The sequence below is a fragment of the Typha latifolia genome, chromosome 10 (assembly GCF_019914945.1).
Source record: "Typha latifolia isolate L0001 chromosome 10, TyphaL0001v2, whole genome shotgun sequence".
Lineage (NCBI taxonomy): Eukaryota > Viridiplantae > Streptophyta > Magnoliopsida > Poales > Typhaceae > Typha > Typha latifolia.
In genome coordinates this window covers 348,328-370,643 of record NC_133095.1, presented here as the reverse complement: position 1 = coordinate 370,643, position 22,316 = coordinate 348,328, and the positions used below count along the sequence as shown (strand labels likewise).

The following is a 22,316-nucleotide window of genomic DNA, read 5'->3' as shown; positions in this document are numbered from 1 at the left end:
TTGGAGGAGAAACCCATGCATGGAAGCAAAGTAAAAATAAAATAAAAAAGGAGAGAACGAGAGATGAATAAACAGCACGTGTACTCAACTGAGGATCCTACGCTATCTGATCAGACGTCAATTATACCTCCACGTAGAATTACTGGAGATCTCTAGGTGGTGCGACGACTCCCCCAAAACTACCTTCCTTTGTTTTGTTCTGTTCACAAGGATGACTCGCTAAAGCTTCTTGGATTTGTATCTAGTGCACGTGTCGGGATTTAAGTTGGTCGAATTCGGTGTTTGGTGCTTCGTATAGGAGTCGCCGGTAACGGAACTGGACTCTAATCTAAACTTCTTCTTTTCTTTTCTTTTTTCCTTCCTTGTTGTTAAGTGAAAATTTTAATCTTAGCTGGTTGTTTAAAGGTCAGATGTGGGGTCAAATTTAGATAATTATAGGATAATCTAGGCCGTCCGATTGAAGGATCCTTCTGATGGATCATCTATGGATGATGGATGTGGGGACAGGGGAAGGGAGTTCCACAAAGACATGGGGCTTCATCAATTTCATCAGGTGATGTCACTCACCAAGCCTTTGTGAGGGATATAAAAATCCCCACTAACATGTAGAAATTAGAGAAAAAAAAATCTTGATTTATAATACTAGGAGATAATAGAGAAGAAAAGCAAAGATTAGCCTGAGTCACTAATAAGGGAGGAAGAGACTTTCTCTCTTGTTTTTCTTTAAAGTTTCTCTCTGCCCTCGTCTATTCACCACCCTCCGCATGTTTGTCGTTGTCTTCTAGCTTCAATCTCTCTCTCTCTCTCCCCCCACTAAGTTTTTCTTTGCCGCTCGCCTATGGATGTTCATCATCGGCCTTACCCACCTCCCTGTTGTCGTAGTCCACCTGCCGCCTATTCGACTTGCCCCCCCTCCTCCATCTCTGTTTCATTCCCTCACTTCATTTGTCATCATTTGCCACTGCTTGCTTGTTGCTATCTGCTGCTGCTGCCCGTGGTCAAGCTTGCCTCCTTTCACCTCCTCCATTTCCAATCTACTCTCACTTCACTTGCATTAACCTTGTTGGTGGCAGCCACTTGTTTTTTTTTTAACAGGGCTTTTGTTGCTACGCTGCTTCAAGATTTAATCTAAATAAAATTAAAATTGGTCATTCCTATCCAGATCATGTAAGCTATTTGGACTCATTTCCTCAATATATTAAGCTCGTATAACGTAATTGGAATTAATAAAAGCATCAGCGTATGGGCTTTTCATCACAAATAAATAAGTGATGCATCCTCCTTTTTTAATTTGTATCTCAATAGATAACTGATTACCCAATTGTACTTGTTTATGTCTTAAACATTATTATGAACTCGAGAAAGGATCTTGGCATTTAATATGTGGCTTGGCACTGTATGATTTGTTGACCTTGGTGGGCTGCCAACCAACCTTTTAGCCTGCCAACGAGGAAATTGACCATTAAAACGTTCAGATTTCAAAGCCAATGGAGTTGCAGAGCTGAAAGAGATTACACAACTAAGAACTCATAACCAATTCAAAGTATTTAAGCAACCCTTATTTATAATCATATCCTACAATATATATATTTTCTGGGTTCAATGAATCAAGAATCTTTGTTTCTTATTCTGTTTCCACTATGCAAACTGCTGCTACTTGATGTCACCACATGACTTTCTGAGCTTCTTGGCTGATAGACTACATGCCTGCATGTCTGATGACAGCCACCAATCACGCCGACCATCGCCGGAGACCAACCTAGTATGACTATGGCATACAATGATCAGACGCTAAATCGGTTTCGGGCTGTCTCAGATTACGTATACTCTCTTTTGTCGGCTGTGCTCATGTGCCCTCTGCTGCACATCCATGTTTGTAATACAGGATAGAGGAAAATAAAAAGAAGTTTAAAAATTAGTTCCCTATATTTCCAACTTATAAATAACTTGAATTATTCTATGTTGCTGCTTCTGCTGTTAAGTGATTGATCTCGAAATTTTGGATTGTGTTCCATATCATACATAGGATCCTAATATAGTATAATATCTTGCACCAATAAGGCTGTATAATAGATAAATACTCTGAATTGACAGAATTGAGGAAGAGTCCAAACAATAATATCAAGAACCAGAAAGGAATTTTAATAAAATATCTCAAGTTTCCAACAGGAAGAGAGTAGATATTAGTACTACAGACCCCAAATGATACAAAACTGCATCAAGTGATGTCTAACTGCAAGGTAGTACAATAAACCATAAAACAAACCAAATCTCCGTCCAGAAATAACTGTAAAGAATGGTCAAACTCATCTGACACTAACAGAGCTCTTTAGTCCGAAGACATTGCAGCTGAAGAGCCTCCATTAAGCAACTGCAGGCATATCCTTGAGCCATTGGTCGAGCGGCTTGCCAATTGAGTACACGATGAACCCGATTTCCCTCAGTTTCACAGGATCCACCACATTGCGGCCGTCAAATACAAAGGCGGGCTTCTGCATGTTCTCATAAATCTTCTCAAAGTCCAGTTCCTTGAATTCGTCCCATTCCGTCAAGATGCAGACCCCATGAGCTCCCTTGGTGGCCTCATACGCATCCCATGTCACACTCACCTGCTTCACTGCAGACGGGCTCATTGGTTGAAGGTGAATTGGGTGGTCCCAGTCAAATTTGTTCATGGCAAGGTCACGTTGTATCTGGTCCTCAGTCACCTGTGGATCATAGATGCTTATTGTGGCCTTGTCCCCCAAGAGACCCTTGCAGACGTCAATTGCAGGAGTTTCCCTCGTGTCCCCAGTATCCTTTTTGAAAGCAAATCCCAGCACAGCAATCTTCTTCCCAGACACAGTGTTGAACATCGAGGACACAACCCGGTTCACGAACCGGCTCTTCTGATAGTCATTGATCTTGATGACCTGCTTCCAGTAGTTTGCGACCTCAGGGAGACCATTGCACTCACAGATGTAAACCAGATTAAGGATGTCTTTCTGGAAGCAGGATCCTCCAAATCCAACACTGGCATTCAAGAACTTTGGTCCGATCCTTGAGTCCTTTCCCACGGCGTAGGCAACCTCAGAAACATTAGCTCCAGTGGCCTCACAAAGTGCAGAGATAGCATTAACAGAAGAGATCCTTTGTGCCAAGAAAGCATTGGCTGCAAGCTTGGATAGCTCTGCAGACCACAAATTGGTTGTTAAAATGCGATCCTCTGGAACCCAATGGGCGTAAACATCTTTCAATGCCTTGACAGCTCTCTGGCCCTCTGGAGTCTCCCGACCACCGATGAGTACCCGGTCAGGCTTGAACAGGTCCTCGATTGCCGTACCCTCAGCAAGGAACTCGGGGTTCGAGAGGATCTGGTAGTTGATGCCTTTACTGTTGTGAGTTAAGATCTTCTCAATGGCCTCAGCAGTCTTGACAGGGACAGTTGATTTCTCGACAACTATCTTGTCGGACTTGGAGACATCGGCAATCATCCGAGCAGCACTTTCCCAGTAGGTAAGATCAGCAGCCTTGCCTGCTCCAAGGCCACGTGTTTTGGTAGGAGTATTCACGGAGACAAAGATAATGTCGGCTTCGGAAACATGTTTCTCAACATCAGTGCTAAAGAAGAGGTTCCTTCCCTTGCACTCCTTGACCACATCATCTAGGCCTGGTTCATAAATCGGAAGCTGATCACTGTTCCACGCTGCAATGCGAGCAGTGGAAATATCGACAACGACAACCTCAATTGAAGGGCATTTAAGGGCAATAACGGCCATTGTTGGACCCCCAACATAGCCAGCTCCAATGCAGCAAATCTTCACCATTGTTTGCTGACCTGAAAGTTAATTTATCAAAAAAATTAAGAGATACAGCGCAGAACAACTAATTCTAAGATGATTCAAATTACCATATCAGAAATAATTAAAAAGACATGACATGCTTAGAAATGAATAAATAAAGTAGTCCTGATTCAGAAAAAAAGAAACAAAAATTCCAGCATTAAAGAATACGAGGTTGGTTTCTGCTAAAATTAAGAGCAGAATCAATGGGTCATCTGTACACACTCTTCACAACTATCTCTACGTTTGCATTATATCAATAGAATTTTAGATAATTGATTCCAGTACAACAGAGGAAAAAAATGGGCAGCAAATAACTTAAATTAAACCTATATATCTGATTGAAAAAAGGCATTTAGCAAACTAACAGGTTGACCACATGGATTGCAAAACAAAGCGACTCGGTTATAATAAGAGGAGGATTTACTATTTAGCCATTGTGAACTTTACAAACTAAACAAGAAAAGTCTACTTTAGACATGCGTCTACGCAAGATCTTAGAAAGGTAAGAAGGGAATTACCAAGGGCATACAACTCAGGGACTCAGATATTGCTAATGTCATGTGATCACCAAAGGAAATGAAAATTTTAGGAATCTCTGGTATCCAGTGATTATCATCTCAAAAGGGCTTGTGATATCATCCACCAAGGAGAAGTTAAAAAGTTGTCTATCATACCTCGCAGCAGAAACAGTCAAACAGGTATACCACTCAGATCCACATAAAGATCTGCAAGAACTACGCACCCACACAGGTTTGTGCCCACATTTAACACAAATACAATCTAGATCTGAAGGGAAAGGGCTAATGAAAGGAGGCAGATTCACCAGATCTCAAACTAAGAAAACCTCTAGAACATAGATCACGGGCAAACGAGGAAAAGAATGCAAAAGATCATATTATTCGAAGGCATAATGCCAGAAAATTAGAGAAAACAATATCTTGTAACCTGAAACAAAGAAATAAACAACAAAGACAGAAGCCAGAACACAAACAGAAACCAGATCTCATCACAAGAGGTATTAAGAAGACGATCAAGAAAGTTTTACCTCCGACAACACACCGATCCAATTCCCAAGTGGAGTATTGCGAACCAAACGGGCCCAAAAAGAGACCTTTTAGAAGTGGCAGAAGAGGAGAGCAGGGAAGAAAATTTCCTGGTATGCAAGAGAAGGCGACTTCCTCCCTCCTTAAATACCCAAACCCACGCGAGATCTACCCACCCCTTCCTAGTTCTTTCATAAAGTTGCAATATAAAACGTCCCATTTGAGAAGCTGAGCTGGACTAATCAACACGTTTCCAAGCAATCCATGGGCTACGACCACCAAGTACCAACCCATCCGATTCTTAAACAGTTATACTGGCCTAATCAAACAATTACCTGTTGTAATATACTTTACTCTTAAATCCCACAATATTTGGTACATTGGAATAATTTGTTCATTAAAAAGAGAAAGAAAAAACGCTGGCTCTCAGATTCCCAACACCTCTGTCTATGGAGCCAAGAAGCAACTTTTATAACAAACAACACAAAGTAGTGAATTACAGTCATCACATAATAGCAACTGTTTGACCACGTAAAAGCAATACCACAAACATCTCATCTGCATAAGATTACTAGTCGTAAGAATTACCAACCAAACGACGCGCTTTCCAACCGCATTCAAAAGACCATCTTTCACCACCGATTAGGATTTCTTTTACCATTTCGGTTACACGTAATGGAAGGAATCTTAAGAAGCCGGGAAAGACAACATTGAAAAGATTACGAAAGGCGACCGCTTTGAGTGAGATAGAAGCGAAACGAATCTAATCAACCGACGAATCTAAATCGAAATTTACTCAAAATGACAAATAAGAAATGGCGGACAAGTAAAGATAGATCACTGCAGGATAATATCCAAGAATAGTAAAATTCTAGAAGAAACAGTAGAAAAGAGAAACCTTTCTTTTATCGCGAAAAAGGAGAACACTAGTAGTGCGGTTACTTCCTTACAGCTATTCGATTCTGTACATCTCCACATGCAGGAATTTTCTTAATGCTATTCAATGCAGTATGTATGTGACACTTGAATTCTTCTGACCTCGTTCATTACTTCATTCGACGAAATAGACATTGTAAATATTAATGAATTATTTAATAATACAAAAGATTAAAGATTAAAGTCTACAAAGATGCCAGCTTGCATCTCGACTGGTCTTTGACTGCCCAACTAAACCGTGACGACTTCCGAGTTCCAACGAGCAAAATTCACTGAGAGCGGTCAACGTATTTTTAATTAAAATTTAAGTTGGTGGATCCGGATGATTGGAACTTGTCCATGTTCTAAGATGCTTTTACTTTTTTTTTTTAAGGGACATTAAAGATAATCGAAGCTATACAAAAGAAATAGAGAAAATAGCTTGAGCAAGGCTAACCATTTGGCAAACATTGACATCAACCTCAAAAGATGGAGAAAGATTTTCTTTTGGTAGAAGGAAATAGAGTGGCTACTCCTACTCCCAGGACAAGGGTGCCATGCGGGATTATAAACTGGGGTCTTGTAATCTCCTCATTGTTAATGCTTCACTCAGCACGGTTGGATAGAATTGTTTCAATCTAAGTTAACCAACTTTCAGTTTCAAAAAAGAAAGAAAAATTTGCATAAAGATATAAGAAAGGTATTACAAGTAGGTACACAGAGCATAAAGGCCCAGCTGCTGGTAATATTATAAACAATATTTTAGATATTACAAAAGAGAAAACACATCTAAAGTTTTTCAATTAATCAAATATTAAAACGTAGGCATTTGAAGAAAAAAAAATATATTTTATTAAAATGGTATCAATAGAAATTTATTAATAAATTCTTACTCCACATAAAAACAATTCAAATTTAGTGGATGGGCACCTACGTAAAATAGATAAAAGAATATCTAAAACTACTACACCTAATATTAGTTAAAAAAATGGCTAAATAATAGAAGGAATATAATGCATTTAAATATTTAAAAATGATTCTAAATAAACTAATAGTTCGACCGACCGAGGTGACATGATCTCTAAAACCGGGTCAATGTTCGTCTTCCTTTTACGCATAAAAATCCTATTCCCATTGTAACTGGGAATATTCTCCTACTTCGGCTAGACTTAAGTTCATGAGGAACGAGAGCGAAAGAAAGAGAGCACTTACCACAAGCAAGAAAAGTCGTCGCTATAATGAACAAAGATATGGAAGACCAGTATCCGGATGGAGTTAGGTTTACACCAACTGAGAAAAAAACTCATCAATTCCTACCTCATGCCATCCTCCGCCTTCGAACATATAGTGAAGGGGGTTGACATATACTAACACGATCCTTGGGTCCTCGAGAGTATGTTTAATTGTATTCTAAGTTAATTAAAACAACATATATGCAAGTTAAGTGGTGTTTAATTGTTTATTTAATTTGCTGCGTAACATTGCAGTTGCAGATAATTATCCGGTCGGAAGGGTGTAGGAGAGATATTATTTTACAGCGATGGATGAGAGGTCTAAGAATCTGAACTATAACCACCGGAAGGTTGGTAATGGGGTTGATTTCTGGAGTCAAACCTTTAAGGCTAAAGAATTACGCGACGAAGAGGCCGGGCTCATCTTCGCAATCCAGCCATCTCTGGTTTGCTACTTGATCAAGAAGGATGAGGATGAATCAAGCAAGTGGAGGAATAGTATGGGAAGAGTGATCAGTTAAAGACAAATTGGCAGATGGAGGAGTATTTCACCATTGAGATTTGAGAGTCTTTCCCTCTGAGAGCTCTTTCTTTTATGCCTTTTTCATTCTCTCTTTCTTTGTTTTGATCCATCAAAGGTGCTCCCTTGTTTTATTGGTCTTTGTTGTTTCTTTACTAGGTGAACAGGTGGGTTCTCAACAAAATTTATGACAAGAACGACGACGAAGAGGAAGGAGAGCAGCAAGAACGACGATGAAGAGGGAGGAGAGCAGCAATAAGAGCAAGCAGGGCTTCGCGAGTAGAGTTGTTCTGCTAGTCTTTAGAGAGTAGCAGAACTATTTCTTTGTAAACAAAGCGACCATAAAAGTGGCCACGGTAGCAGCCCTTCTGCAGCCTTGATACAGGAATTCCTGCAAACAAGGTTGTTGGAAGATATTAACTGAACCTCTTACTAGTTCAAAGAAATTTTAGCCGACGTAATCCCATTTTGTATAAAGTTCCTGCAACTGGGGTTGCAGAGGATGTGCTCTGGAAGAAAGCACACTCCCGAGCCCAGTTAATCACAGCAGAAATCGACTAAACACCAAAAGAATTCGACACGGCACTCCAGAAAGCATGAGTATACTGAGAGAAAAAAAATTGGATTTCCATTAATATGGAAACTGGAGCACAATCTACCAGTCTTGCCGCATCCCCAGACAAATACAAAAAGGGGCACAGAGACTGAGAAAAGCTCCAGTTCAATGACAACCGAACTGTAACCAACCTTCCTTTTTTTTTTGCTTCTATGTACTAATCCCCATATCCACCTGATTTCTGGAGAAGACCTATAATGTACAATAATGAAACAACATTTCATACTTGCACCCGTTGTCTGGTCACCCTGCCACCGTTGCTCCTTTGTCCACTAAAGTCGAGCCTTCTCGGGCCCCCTGACCAGTCTTCGTCGTTGGCTTCATCTTCATCACCATCCTCGCCTTTCGCTAGAGCAGATTTTCCACGCCTGGAATTCCTAGGAGTCGGCTGTTTCCTCTTGACTGTAGCTGTATAGGCAACATAATCCATGGCATCTTCCCTCAGCAATGTCTTGAACTCCTGCAAGATGGCATCAAATTACAATATGAAAGTGAATTTATTAATAGGAAAATCATATGGGGCATAGAAGGTTTTGATCCTTTTATTTAACACACTGTTCTCAACCAGTTATAGAACATAATCCTTGCCACAAATGTAACTACACAAGTTACATAGAAAATAGAAAGCTTGAGGAGGCTTCAAAACCTACTTCACAAATACCTGGTATTTTTGTATCATATCTTGGTAGCAGGTGGGCATACTGATAGAAGTGTCACTGATGTTGAATGAAATGTTCTGCTTAGAGAGAGTCTCACCAGACTTTGGCTGTTCCTTCAAAGAAAATGCCTGATTTGGAGTAGGAAAAAAAAAACATCTTTTTAGATAATTTACATGATCTGCCATGGGTGGACAAGTGATTAGCCAGATAATGAAGGGGAACCAAAAAAAAAAAAAAACTCAACCTGACAGCGAGCATCATTTAGACTGTACACAATTTTCAAATGCCTCTTCAGTCTCAAAAGAAGTTGCAAAGCTATAGCCTCGTGACAATCGGCCTGAGAAACAAGAGTGAAAATAAAAAAGGAAGAAAAGTGTACAATAAGAGGCAAAGATGACATGTTAAATTGTTATAGAATCTGCATATATGAGGAATTCAGGAGACACTCGTACTCCTACAAACTAGCATGATAAGTTCAACCTTAGTTGGTGTCTTAACAGGGCAAAATGAAACATGTCATTCTAGTAAAAATAAGGAAATGCTAAAATTTTAGCATCAGTATACTACAAAACAAAATAATAAGATCATTAAATTCTAGCCCTGAAATTATTCATGCCTTGCAGCTCTAACTAGAGATCACCTGAAACTTTTGCACGCCTTCTTCTGATATACTACATATCTTGTCAGGACTCATTTCGGGATTCCCTATCATGTTTTGATTATCTGAATGATGTGATCCTGATTGGGTTGTAAGATAAAGACTATCACTAGAAATCTTCGCTGGGTCCCGCTGTAGCAAGAAGGAACTCCACAGTTTCATATTGGCCTCAAGTGCCCCAGCTCTTAATTGAATAACCCGATTTATATCATAAATCAGGTAAAGAGGTTCATCAGGACATGTGAAAGGGAGAGATGCAAGAACTTCTGTACAATACCTGCAACAGATGAATGTTTAAAGCCAATCTGTTAATAGTATGTAAAGAGCACAGACCTGATTCTGCTGCAGTACTTACACAAGAAAGCTGACCGAGGAATTATTCCAGCTATCAGACTCAAATTTACGAACTATTGAGTGCACAAATTTGTTCCTTGAGACACGATTTGCTCGAATAAGCCTATATATTCGGGATATCCCTGGCCTAACAAATGCAATGGGATTGCCATCTGGTTTTCCTTTCATAGTTCCTGATACCATATCATGATTGCTCACTATGGACTCAAAAAATTTGAAAGACATCTGTAAGCCATCACCTAAACGGCTTTCAAAAAAGGAAGGGTATCTGCAAATATAATTTAATTAGCCAAGATGCTCCAATTCACTAGGGATATACTGCAAATAATAATTTCAACTAAATGACCATACTTTTCATTCATGTTCATGAGCAAATGATGGGCCAGCTTTGAGTTCACTTCCAGCGGATCAGTTTCGAGTGCTATAAGGTGTGGAACACAAGTAATTGGATGAACTAGACCTTGGCGGAGAACAATTTCCACAATCTAGAAAAAAAAAGGGTTAGCACCAATGAGAAGGGCAACAGCCATTCCACAGGCATGGCAAGTGAAGATATATGTCAAGAACCAAGGTAATTTACCTTGAGAGCAGACTGACGAACTTGATCATTTACATCCAAGCATCTTTCAAGAATACAATCCCAATATAACTGAATGATTCCCCCACACATGTTAGTATCACCGGCACCCGCAGCCACAGGTACTTTTCCACCATCTTCTGCATACTGACTAGGAGGCTTACTGGCAGAATCTGAGAGTTGGCTTTCCGCATCAGCAAGATACTCATAAAGGTTTTGCAATGCTTGCATCTGATCACATGATTAAATGTCACAACAAGCTACACATCATGCAAAACATAAAGGAAAAGATATGTACCTTTAATCGATAATCAACACCAGAAGAAAGTGATGCCTCCACCAGTTTTAGAATATCCTTCTCCAACATATACTCAGGCTTAGCAATCAAAACATAACCTAATGCCTAAAAACCACAAGAATGAAATTCACATGTCGAAAACTGGAAGAACTTCAAATAACATATTTGGATAATAAAATCAGACCTGCAAAGCTCGGACTTTTAAGCCGAAATCCTCCATAAGAAGGTACTTCTTAAGCAATGAGAGACTCTTAACAATATGGAGATGTTGATTGTCACCTGTGACAATTAGTTCATTGCCATACCTAAGGAGCAGCCCCAGACAGAATAGAGAGCGCCCTAATAGCTGAATTTTGCGCGAAATCCATTGTCAGATGATGTATTTGAGAAAACATGAGTAGTTGCATAAATAAAAATAAAGTTTGTACAGAAAAAACATAAAAAAAGTGATAGATAAAGTTCATTCTCTTCCAACGTAATAAAAAGGTTATATTTTAAATGGGTAAAGTTAATTCGGAAAACTACAGAAATAGACACCCACCACATATACACGGTAATTATACATATACATCTTCGTAAACGCAACATAACATTTCAGCATTATATGTATATAAAAACTAAGAATTAAATAAACTAATAAATAAATGATTACCTGTTTATTGTCAACACTGGGACCAAGAAGATGTTTGAAGAAAATCTGAACTAGGTACTCCACTAAACTTGCACCTTTGCCAGCTATTTTACTAAGCGAACAGAGACACCTGAATGGAAGTAACATAATCAGTGATTATTACTTTGCTAAGGTGTTACCTGAAAGGTCAGCAAAAATATAAAGAAGAAAGAGTTACAAGCGATAGATGAAACGTATAAAAATAGAATTGATAAAAAAACTGCATGGTGAATACAATTCTACAATCAACCATTAATACAAGAGAAGGAAAGGAAACTATATGAATCAAGCAAACAACTAGGATGATGCAAACTTTCTTTCTCACAGATGAGAAAATCAAATAGTAAGATAGCACCGACATCAGCTGCTGCAAAGAGCTGATGAGCTGAAACAAATATGCTGGAAGGCATAGGCAATCAGGATCCTTCCACTCAATTGGTTTCTCTATAAAGAAGACAAACAAAAATTGCCCAGTAGATGGCAATGAGTCTACTATCTAGATTGCTCTAAGTATATTAATGCTTCACTATAGAAAGTAACATAAGCTAAAATAAGAATGCTATGAGTAAACGCAGAAATTGTGCAAGTAAAAAAGTAACAGATAAGACAAAGCAATACAAAAGATAACTGGAAGACGAGTCTGATTATTCTATTCCACCTATTAAATATCATCTAACTCTCACTATATCACCAAGCAGATGAAAGAAGAGTTTCTTGATAGATAAGACATGAAACCATACAGAACCAAATATTGAGATAACCATCTAATTCCACATGAAGGAGATGAATTCTCAAGAAACAAAGACAGCATCCTCAACGACAGCAAATACCATTTTAGTTATTAAAAAAGGAAGGATAAGAAGGAATTTAGTACTTGATACAAGCATGAACAACTGTCAGGAAAGAATGCCGAACTATCATGTGTTTCAGATCCTGTTCCAGTTCTGCAATGAGACTTTGTGGTGGCTTCCGAAGTAGGGGGAGAACAGCATCAATTACAAAAACTATACTTTCAAGCAACTGAGCAATTGATTTGTTGTCAACCTGCAACCAAATATGTTGGATCAACCAGTGTAATGCACACACACACACACATATATATATATATATATATATATATTTGAAACAATGCATATGAAATCAACAAAACTTTTCTTCCCAAGTAGTCAGATAACAATGAAGAAAATCTTGATGGTAACTCATCATTTTCATAGTCAATGCAGAGAACAGATGTAGTTGACCTGGAAAGTAGTATCAGAGAGATATAGGTAATAAACATATGAACTACTACTCTGTCAATTTGCAGCTGTCAAATATCAGGTGCATATGATTTCAAGAATTGTGCCAAAAAGTCTATGAGATGCTATTAATACAAGAAATTAAAAATCACCTGATTCTTAAGGTATGGCTGAAGTGTCACCACAAATTGGGAGGGATCAGTTGCTGGTGCACATAGTGTTGGTGCAACAACACAAAATGCATGCAGTGCAAGCACGTAAGGAAGTGCACGGACTTCTTCTTCATCACTAGTTCCCTCTTCAACCTACAATAGAAAAGGAGTAAAAAAAAGGCTGTTGATGTTTATACAAAGAACCAACTTATATCCATCTAGAGATCTGTACCTGCAATATTCTTTCCAATAAGCGCTTACAAATCAATTCACAACGCCTACGTACAGATGCCAGAGAAGCTGCATTCACTCCAGTAGCTTTAGCTGATTGTGGGAGAAAATCAAGTGCTAAATTGCGTTTTATGATTGTCACAAGCAGATGATGGTTAGGCATCTTCCTCAACATATCAACAATCTGCTCAGTCTTAGTCGCCACTTCCATAGGCACAGAACTACCATCAGCAACATAGTGCTTATTACTTCCAGTGGATTCTTCAAACCAGAACTCATAAAATGTTTTGCATACAAGATCCTACCAATCAGTGCATCATTATACATAAGATGGAATCAGTTAATACAAAGTTCAATTATTCCATGAACTTTGATATAGAAGTTGAATGCACTTACCTAATCATTCAAGAAAAAGAAAAGATAATATGATTAAAGAAATATGCAACTCACCTGGACGCTAGACTCTTCATCGTTAACACGAGAAATTATCTCGATAAAAGCATGTGTTCTCTCTGAAAAATTAGGATTGGAAGTACAAAGATCACGGATAATCTTAATGGCACGTTTGCGTACACTCACTCCCGTGTCCTTTATCCTCTCAGCAACCTTTTCAAAGTACTGCAGAGCAAAGAAACAACATTCTAGTATAACTCTAGGAGATGCTGGAAGTGTATTTGCATGTGTTTACTGACCTTCAAACCAACATCAGGGTGAGAGGCAATATGCCTACCAACAAGTTCAAGAGCAGCTTCACGAACTGAAATTGCAGAATCACAAAACCTTCCTTCGACAGCACATTGGACACGTTTGTCGCACAGCACCTCAGGGTCAGCTTCAACTATACCACTAACCTAAATATACACGAAAGAGCAATAGATGCATCAACTTGGAATGATAAAGAGATAAACATATGACATGCACCATAAGTTATAAATGCTTACAGCACGTAAGGCCTTGGCTCTTATTATTGGAGAGTTTTCCCTCAAGCTTGCCTAGAAACAACAATTGATATGAACTTCACTATATATCTTACATCAAAAGTAGAAAAATTTGCAATTGATGAAACAGGAAGAGAAAGATACAGTGTATTATTTACCAGAAGTAGGGAAAGTATCTTATCAAATCCTCTAGAGAAGGAGTTCTTTTGCCCCAATGCTAAGCAAATTTTCTTAGCCCAATCTCTTGACAAAAGTGAACTGCTACCAGAATCTCGCAAAATCTCCTTTGATTTTAATCTAGCAAGATAGTAGATTATTTTGTCCTGAGATAGAGGATCATCCTTATACCATAGGCAAAGATGGAACCTGCACATAGTTAAATAAATTAACTCTCCAAAAAACTTAACGAATCTAATTCAGAATTTCAAGTAACACACCATCGCGTAAACAGATTCCCATCATCTTGAGAGCCAGCTTCCTGCAGATAATTCAAGAGAATTTGCTGAACAACTTCCAATCTTGTAATGGAGTCAGAAGTTTCAGACCTGTTGGTGGGTAAGTCTGCGTTTCTTTTACCATTGTCTTTACCCTGTAACTTGTTATATGATTGTAAAACACTGAGTTGCTTTCTGCAAAAGCATATATGACAAGACCAGTCACGAAGCAAGGTTTCCTGTCCAACTCCCATGCAATCTGAATGGAAGCATCTGCCACAAGCATGACAAACTATATTTACACCTCTCCCATTAAGACAGATAGAACAAGCATCTTTCAAGCCATCAGAAGTGTCAACACTTGCACCAGCTAGCTCTTGCAAGATCCAAAACTTATCCCTGCTGCAAACTACAGAATCACGTTTCAGCCTTGCTGCAACAGTCCCAAGAAGCTCAATAGCTAAGCAACGAGCTGAGATGTCCTTAGATTTCAACCCAGCATTTTGGAGTAGCAAAACACAAAGAACCTGCCAATATACCACCAAGACATCTGAGTTAGTGCTGTTTCATTCATTTAAAAACATATATCAGGGTGTCAGTGCATGCCAGGAGAGTCTTTGATAAATTGGATTTTGTTAAAGATTCTCTAATATCCTCAGTATTAGCAGCAGTTATGGAGAATATTACCTCGAGTATAGGAGCAGAAGCAGGATATTCAGGCAAGTTCAATGTCATCAGCAAATCCATCACAAGATTCTCTAAGACCGCTTTGGGCTCAAAAACATCCTGAGTTTTAGCAGTAGTAGTGAAACGCTGAAGAACACTAGTCCAAAAAAGGCAGCACACCTCAGTTGCTGCTTCATGACACTTAACTGGATAACCTGCATCTATTGAGGCATCTAAAATGGAATTCCAATTAACTGTTGTTCGTAAACTGTCAGGAAGAACTGCACTAAATTGAACCAACTGAACCAATAAAGCTGTTATCATCTGAATCTGCTTTTGTTCTTCATCAGGAAGATGGTAAGTTCTAAGGGCACGTTTTGAAAATTGCAACTTACGAAGAAGCTGGATTGTTTCATCTATCAAGAAGCTCCTGTGCTGTGTGTATGAAGCAAACACCTGTACTAAAGAAAGATGCCAGTGAAGACTTAAAAAAATAATTATTTCAAAAGCAAATGTCAGACAAGTGACTTATTACCCCACAAATTAAATCGATAGACTTCAACTGTAAAAGCTGTATGTTATCCACCAAGAAAGTTGAAAAGCTTGTTTTCACTAACTGAAGAATGCAACTATCTGAAAGGCGTACTACTGAGAGAAGTTCTCTTAAAAACCCTAAAATCAAACAAAGCTTCTGTCCCACAGTATAAACAGCTGCAGAAACCCTGACATGAGAAAATACAAGAAATGATATAGATAATAATCAAGCAGAAAGTACAACTAAACAATGAGCCAACTAGAGGATATAGAACAAACTTGTTCCCAGCAGACTTCCTTGTATTAACACTACGAGTGTTGCGCCGCTTTTTGCCTACTGAAGCATTATTAGTTTCATCCTCTTCATCCTCATCGCCTAGAAAATTACCCAAAAGTAAATAGATAATATATCCCCAATATCAAAAATGAAGTATCATCTATATATACCGACAGCATATTGTAAAGTGGTAACATTCTGCTAGTGTGCTACTACTTGACTACTTGAGTGATTCAATGTATTGAATAGCGGCCACGGATTATAGACAGTCACCCCCACAGACTAGCGCCTAAGCTAAAGGCGGGCGCCAAGACTGTCTAACATTTTTATATATAAAAAATTAAAAAAAATTATATATGATATAATATATATTGTATGTAAATTTTATCAAACTAATTCAGATTAATCAGATCAAATTATACTTAGATTCAAACTATTCGACACTTATATAGCAAATAAGTTTAAGGTAGTATCATATTCTTATGGTAATTTGAGAAGAATGAGAGAGACTTTCTCCCATAGCAACATAGAAAAGATAACATGGCCTAAGCTAGCTACTCTGCCACCAATCACTTGACATCATTTCTCTCTCCTCAGCCTAGCCCAAGAAATTGGAGATAAAGATAAGACCAAGAGCTCGAGCTTGGGAGAGAGAGGGAGAGTAAGAGAATGAAAGAGACACTTGTCGTCCAGCCCAGCCCTTTGTGCGTCGCTTTCCTCAGTCTTGCCCTCGTCAGTCACCCTCCTCAGCCCAGCCCTCATGCGTCGCTTGTCATCATGTGACGCTGCTACTTGCCACTTGCCATCCACCGCTGAGAGAGGAGAGAGCTCGAGAGAGAAGGGATTGAGAGAGATTAGGGTTTTAGTTTTTGTTGGAGATAGAATGGAGAAGGAAGGTCTTTTTGTTAACTTTAACTTTCCACCTAACCTGCAAAGCCCGCCAAGTCAGCCTACCAGATAAAATTGGCTCACCAGGTGGCAAATTGGCCCGCCAAAAACTACAAATGCATAGTATGAGCAGCTAGGTTAGCGGGGCATCCTGTGTGCCACCCGCCAAACACTTTTCAAAACCCTATTGTGATATATCTATATGCATACCATAAAATGAGTATGAAGGAATATACTGGTTCATATCTTAAAAGTTAAAGGAGTCACACGGCCATATAAATTGGTGCAAATAACTTGGTAGATGTTCATGAAGCAAACAATATAGACTTCAAGGTGTCTGCACAGAGGCCAAAAACCAAAATGATCTTGATTACTCAACACCAATTCCCATTCATGGAGTTAAAAATAACATAAAATTTAGATTACAAAACCCCAGACAGAAAAGAAAAATGAATATATATTTGGTTCAATGTTCAGTGTCTTTACCATCATTTGCACCAATTTCATTTGGTTTTTGCAGATTACGGTAGAATGGGTTACATGCAGCGACACATTCCATGATCTGATGTCTTGAGAAATCAAGAATCCGCTCGATAATCTGATAAAACCATTGTAAATAGAATTATATATATACAGATAGATAGAACAGCAAGTCAGTTTAGTTAGGAAAAAAAATACTAAATCTGATATGAGAAGTCCAAAAACAGTAAGTGAGCATACTTCTTCTCGATAAAGTTGCTTTGGCATATCTTGGTGAGTCATAATTGCCAACATTGCATGTATGGATTCCAATGCACAGAGAATCGATGCCTCAGTATCTGTATCAGGCTGGAATAATCACACACACATCAGAAAGTAACATAACAGAACAAGTATATCTTCAAGTAAAATACAGTAAATATCATATACATGAGAATACATTCGATTTTCTAATAATGCTACCAAAAACAGGCATACAATATCTCAACAGCATTAACACTTGATGTACGTGCACCAATATTACGTGCACCAATATTAAGATGTCCTCACAGCACTCTTGCTTACTATACTTGGCAAACGTTTGTTATAAATAACAACATACTCTTACTTTCTGGTTGTTCCAGACATATAAATGGTGCACAATTTAAAAAAATTTCCTAGTTATACAAACTGAACATTAATAATTTAATTAATACCAGATAAATATTCCATATGTACTCAATATTAGTATTGCAAATTATACTTACATTCTCATTATTTTCAATGGATAAACCTTGTGCACACTGGATCTGCCGATCTAGAACATTTGTGAGCCTCGTAAGAGTATCAAGAGGAATCAAGTGCAAGACCTTCTTTGAGCGAGCAGATGTAATTTCATTTACAAAAAATTTCAAATCGGCCATATGAAGAGATGACCCCTCGGCACCTTCTACGTCATCAGCAATCTCTGCTCTTCCACAGAAGTCTTCAATTATCTCACAGAAGTTCATGATGATATCTGAAATGTTTGATATTTATGAACACCAATGCAAAAGAAAGAAAAAAAAACAAAAAGAAAAGATAATTTTAGTAGAAATAAAAGAAAATGTGGCAAACCTTGATGATCAGGGGCATCTGAACCTGAGGTTAGAGGCACAGTATCACTTTCCTTTTTTCTGACTTTTGGTTTCTTTGAAATAGCATATGTAGGTTGGTTCTATAATTTGTACAAAGAGTAGAGGTTTAGAAAACAAAATACAAAATAAAATATATTGACCGGAGTAAATTGACTCACATGAACCATATTTCTTTGCAAATTGTCATCAAGAGAACCTTCCTGTTCCCTTTGTACATGAATAGCATTAGTTACAATTTGCTCAAAGGGTTTCTTCTCTGGTACGTGATTACGAGAGCTCTGCTCCTGAAGTGAACCTGAGAAACTTGAACAACATAACAGAAAATTAGCATGGATAAGCAAGGAAGACCAACCTTAATAAGGCTGACAACAGCAACTAAAAAAAACCAGATGTTTGACTTTCCTAAAAAGTAATGTGCTTAAATCAATAAAAAATCAAGCTCATAAAAGTAAATCTGAGGACTATATCAGACTATAACAAGCACAAGAAACCTAAGAATCAGACAGAACTATTATACAAAAAATTCATAGATTACTCACATAAACAAATATATAAAAACAGATATTTTCAATGTAATTAAAGGGATTACCAAGCACACGAAGTTCTATAAAACATTTGATAGTAAAGACCTCACTGGATGATTGGAAGCAACCAAAGCCTCTATAATTGGCAGTATTATCAGTTCCTTCCAATTTCCAACTTTCTCTTTTTACCAAATGATAGGAAAGACCTACTTATTTTGTTCATGGCTTCAGAGAGAAATACATCTTAACTGAGGTTTCTACAAGAACTCTCTGCCGATGCATTAACTAATAGGCTTCTAGGCTTTCCAATTAAATCACCAAGAAACTAGAAGAACACGATATGTTCATGGGCCAGTCTAACAACAATAATAATAGAGCACTATGTCCAAATATCATTCAATCTATTATGGGAAACAGCCCTTGGTTGCATGCGATATGTGATCTGAAAAATAATAGGATAGCAATGATGGGTATGATGGTGATGAACTGATGGTTGATTTTCAGAAACAGAGAAAATCAAGCTAGGGACCTTCCTACCTTTTCAATCTTAATGCTAACCAAGAATTTCCAATCTCCTGTCCTATTTATGGCAATTTAAGTTAAGTCAGACAGCGCTCCTCCTTATAACTGCTACATGGTCTCCATTGGATAAGTTGGAGTGTTGAACCATCTTCAATTGTTATGTATTACCAGGTGATGTTGTCTGAATTGCCACAAGTTCATTCCGTTTATTCTGTTTTGGACAAGACTCTATTCCTACAACCTCATGTTGACATCCTGGAACCTACCAATCTTAAGATAGAGCATGGCCAATCTTATAAATATCTTATAAATAACAATAATAGCTTCAGATATATAACTGGCAATGCATGATAAACCAAAAACACTTCCCACCACACTACTTTAATTTTACAAGTAATTTTCTTCCAGATCTATATTCATCTGAACAACTAGTCCAACTTGATGGGAGAGGTTCACTGATAGATATCACTTGGGCAACGGAAATTTTTGGCCAAGTTTTAGGACCCAACATGAGCATGGAAACCATTTGAGGTGAAAAAAAAACCCAACAGCATACAATGAAAAAATAACAAAGGGAAAGTTCTTTACTGCTTCATAACATCAGTTAAAGGGATAAATTTTCTTGCTCAGCACCAAATATAAAATTAAAAGAAAAGGACAACAAAAGCCATTCTGCAGGAAGAAAAAGTATCTAATGACAAAAGTTTCGACTGTTCCAGGATCATTCTATATCCACTAACTGAGTACAGTTTACCTCGATAGTAGCAAGTGAATGCTTCCGGGTTGTACTTGAGCACTTCTTGATAAAGCCTCGAACACTCCCTCGGGTCATTTGGAGCAGTTCCGGCCTTCTCCTTCAGATTACTAGAAAACAAAATCCAAACTAGTCACAAAAATGCAACAGCATAACAACTCCAGATTACCAAACCCTACACCAAACATTCTCATGAACTTACAGATAGCTAACATCGCAGTTCCTGAGCAGCTCCGCAATTGTTCCCGCGTGCGCAAGAATCTCCGGCCTATCAGCAAAACGCGCACCGCCGGGCTCGTCAGAGAGCTCGATCTTGTGATCCGGGGAGCCAAAGCAAACAGGAAGAGAAGGAAGGGATAGGGCGGGAGCGATCTCCGAATGCGTCGTGTTCGAGAGGCGGCACGCCTTCTCGTACCCGATACCCTGGTTGAACTCCATGGATAGAAAGCCCAAAAAGACCGAAGAAGAGATCGACTAAGAGGAATTCGAGGTCGGGAATGGGCAAAATTAGGGTTTTCGAAGGATTAGGGTTTCGGAATGAGAGACGAAACACTAGATTCGGGAGGGAGGAGAGGAGAGTGGAGTGGCGGGGAAAGGAAAAGATTTGGGTGAGAGGGTTTTCGCCGGGCGGTGTCGACTTTAGTAGCGGCGAAGTGGTGGCGGGGGTGAGCGACTTCGTCGATTTTGCCCTTGTGATTCTCGTTAATTACGGACCGTGGAATGGCTTCTTTTGGAAGGCCGGGAAGTTTCAACTATTTAGCGATTCAAAATGACTAAGCTACCCCTAAATAGTAATGACAGGCGGGATAGATTCTATAATTGCGTATAATCTAAAAATTACCCCTAAAAATCAGCATATTTACGGAGACCTGGGACCTGCTTCTAATTGGCTGCTGCAACAAAATCTTTTAAATTAATCTAGCATTTTTATATTATATATCTATTATCTCTGTGGTTATCTGTTTATATCGCGACAAATTTCAACTATAGAGACATCAGAGAATATCCAACTATAGAGAGTTGTGGAGTCGCCTCTCGGACTCTGCTCTCTTTAATTCACCTCCTGCTCATTAATTAAGTCGGAAGAAAGGACGAGGAGTTTGTGATTTGTGAAGCAGAATACGAATACTAAATATAGAAGAATATACATATATCAAAATGCATAGATTTTGGTCTATATTTTTGTCTGAATTATGTTAATATAAGGTTGACCAAAAAAAAAATTTTTTATTAAAGTTGCATTTAATCTCACTGCGGTAACATATATGAAATCATCAAAATTAATACTAAATATAGCCTCAGTCATGTTCTTCAAAATTGCGCTCCCTCAAAGTTCTGGCCGAACTGCCAGTTCGCCGGAGCAACATCATCGGACTCCACCATCCTCCCGTCGCTTGCCGTCACCTGGAACGACAAGCCCTGACCGACGATCTGCACGTTGGTCTGCCAGTTCTGCCCCCAGTTCCTCGTCATCGCTATCCACCCCGTCTTCTCCCCCTTCACCGCCACCGCCGTGACGTCCCCGGCCCCAGCGACATTGTACACTAAGACGATAATCCAGTACGGGTTTCCCTTGATCTCGAACCGCATCCCGTCCTTTTTAACGCAGGGCACGCGGCGGAACTGCACCGGGACGATGCCGGCGTGGTAGCCCTTGACGATCTTGACGAACATGGGCATGGAGAGGTCGAAGTGCTTGAGAGGGGGGTTGCACCACCCGCCGTCGTCGTTGGGCTTGGAGTAGTTCGGCGGGCAGAAGTTGCTGGCTGTGATGGTGATGCTGCCGGGCGCGCACCATTCCGGGTCGTCGTAGCATTGGAGCTCATAGCAGGCGCCGCAGATGAGCCCGCTGTTGAAGAGGGCGGTGCTCAGCGCCGCCGTCTCGAGGCCGTAGCCTTGCTTAAAGAGGTCGCCATAGCCGCAGGCTCCTTCTGCATGATATAGTCAAAAGATATCTTTTTTGAAAAAAAAAAATCGAACTGATTGTTATATCTTCAATGGAAATTAAGGATAAATCTCCTTAAAAAATTGTAAGAGATACACTCACGCATAGTCTCTCCTCCTGACATATCCCCATAGAAGGTGGCGTGCGCCGTATCCCAACCTTGAGCCATGGCTCTAAGCGCCATGGCAACCATAGTTACTGCTAAGACATAGAAGAACACCTTCGTATCCATCTTCGCCACCCTCTACTTCC

The 22,316-nt window shown here is 39.1% G+C and overlaps 3 protein-coding genes and 1 long non-coding RNA gene across 4 annotated transcripts; 1 reads left to right on the top strand and 3 right to left on the bottom strand.

Moving 5' to 3' along the window:
* Window positions 1–2,116: 2,116 nt before the first annotated feature.
* LOC140796379 (UDP-glucose 6-dehydrogenase 4-like) lies at window positions 2,117–5,147 on the bottom strand. The gene is made up of 2 exons (XM_073149386.1): window positions 4,870–5,147; window positions 2,117–3,817 (listed from the first exon to the last, which is right to left on the bottom strand). The coding sequence occupies exon 2, from the start codon at window positions 3,804–3,806 to the stop codon at window positions 2,364–2,366; it is 1,443 nt and encodes a 480-aa protein (XP_073005487.1). The 5' UTR covers window positions 3,807–3,817; window positions 4,870–5,147; the 3' UTR covers window positions 2,117–2,363.
* Window positions 5,148–6,983: 1,836 nt separating this feature from the next.
* LOC140796386 (uncharacterized) lies at window positions 6,984–7,995 on the top strand. Its single transcript, XR_012110445.1, has 2 exons — window positions 6,984–7,175; window positions 7,270–7,995. It is a non-coding gene; the product is annotated as an uncharacterized lncRNA (long non-coding RNA).
* Window positions 7,996–8,137: 142 nt separating this feature from the next.
* LOC140796385 (sister chromatid cohesion protein SCC2) lies at window positions 8,138–20,851 on the bottom strand. Its single transcript, XM_073149398.1, has 28 exons — window positions 20,322–20,851; window positions 20,120–20,229; window positions 18,478–18,614; window positions 18,300–18,399; window positions 17,951–18,201; window positions 17,445–17,552; window positions 17,211–17,322; window positions 15,839–15,935; window positions 15,561–15,747; window positions 15,047–15,481; window positions 14,363–14,886; window positions 14,084–14,291; window positions 13,929–13,979; window positions 13,680–13,838; window positions 13,438–13,605; window positions 12,989–13,288; window positions 12,757–12,909; window positions 12,241–12,410; window positions 11,349–11,457; window positions 10,881–11,042; window positions 10,697–10,801; window positions 10,402–10,629; window positions 10,173–10,306; window positions 9,823–10,089; window positions 9,450–9,744; window positions 9,054–9,146; window positions 8,812–8,937; window positions 8,138–8,610 (listed from the first exon to the last, which is right to left on the bottom strand). The coding sequence occupies exons 1-28, from the start codon at window positions 20,555–20,557 to the stop codon at window positions 8,371–8,373; spliced, it is 5,265 nt and encodes a 1,754-aa protein (XP_073005499.1). The 5' UTR covers window positions 20,558–20,851; the 3' UTR covers window positions 8,138–8,370.
* Window positions 20,852–21,430: 579 nt separating this feature from the next.
* On the bottom strand, window positions 21,431–22,253 carry LOC140796657 (expansin-A2-like). Its single transcript, XM_073149730.1, has 2 exons — window positions 22,167–22,253; window positions 21,431–22,050 (listed from the first exon to the last, which is right to left on the bottom strand). Exons 1-2 carry the CDS (start codon window positions 22,246–22,248, stop codon window positions 21,431–21,433), a joined length of 702 nt encoding a protein of 233 aa, XP_073005831.1. The 5' UTR covers window positions 22,249–22,253.
* Between the last annotated feature and the right edge of the window lie 63 nt (window positions 22,254–22,316).

Excerpts from the sequence above, each read along its gene's own strand:
- LOC140796379 (XM_073149386.1), bottom strand. The coding sequence starts at position 3,806 with ATGGTGAAGATTTGCTGCATTGGAGCTGGCTATGTTGGGGGTCCAACA.
- LOC140796385 (XM_073149398.1), bottom strand. The coding sequence starts at position 20,557 with ATGGAGTTCAACCAGGGTATCGGGTACGAGAAGGCGTGCCGCCTCTCG. Across the intron at positions 10,307-10,401 it reads TTCGTCAGTCTGCTCTCAAG|ATTGTGGAAATTGTTCTCCG; the intron begins GTAAATTACCTT and ends TTTTTTTTCTAG. Across the intron at positions 8,611-8,811 it reads ATATGATACAAAAATACCAG|GAGTTCAAGACATTGCTGAG; the intron begins GTATTTGTGAAG and ends GCCATCTTGCAG.
- LOC140796657 (XM_073149730.1), bottom strand. The coding sequence starts at position 22,248 with ATGGCGCTTAGAGCCATGGCTCAAGGTTGGGATACGGCGCACGCCACC. Across the intron at positions 22,051-22,166 it reads GTCAGGAGGAGAGACTATGC|AAGGAGCCTGCGGCTATGGC; the intron begins GTGAGTGTATCT and ends TATATCATGCAG.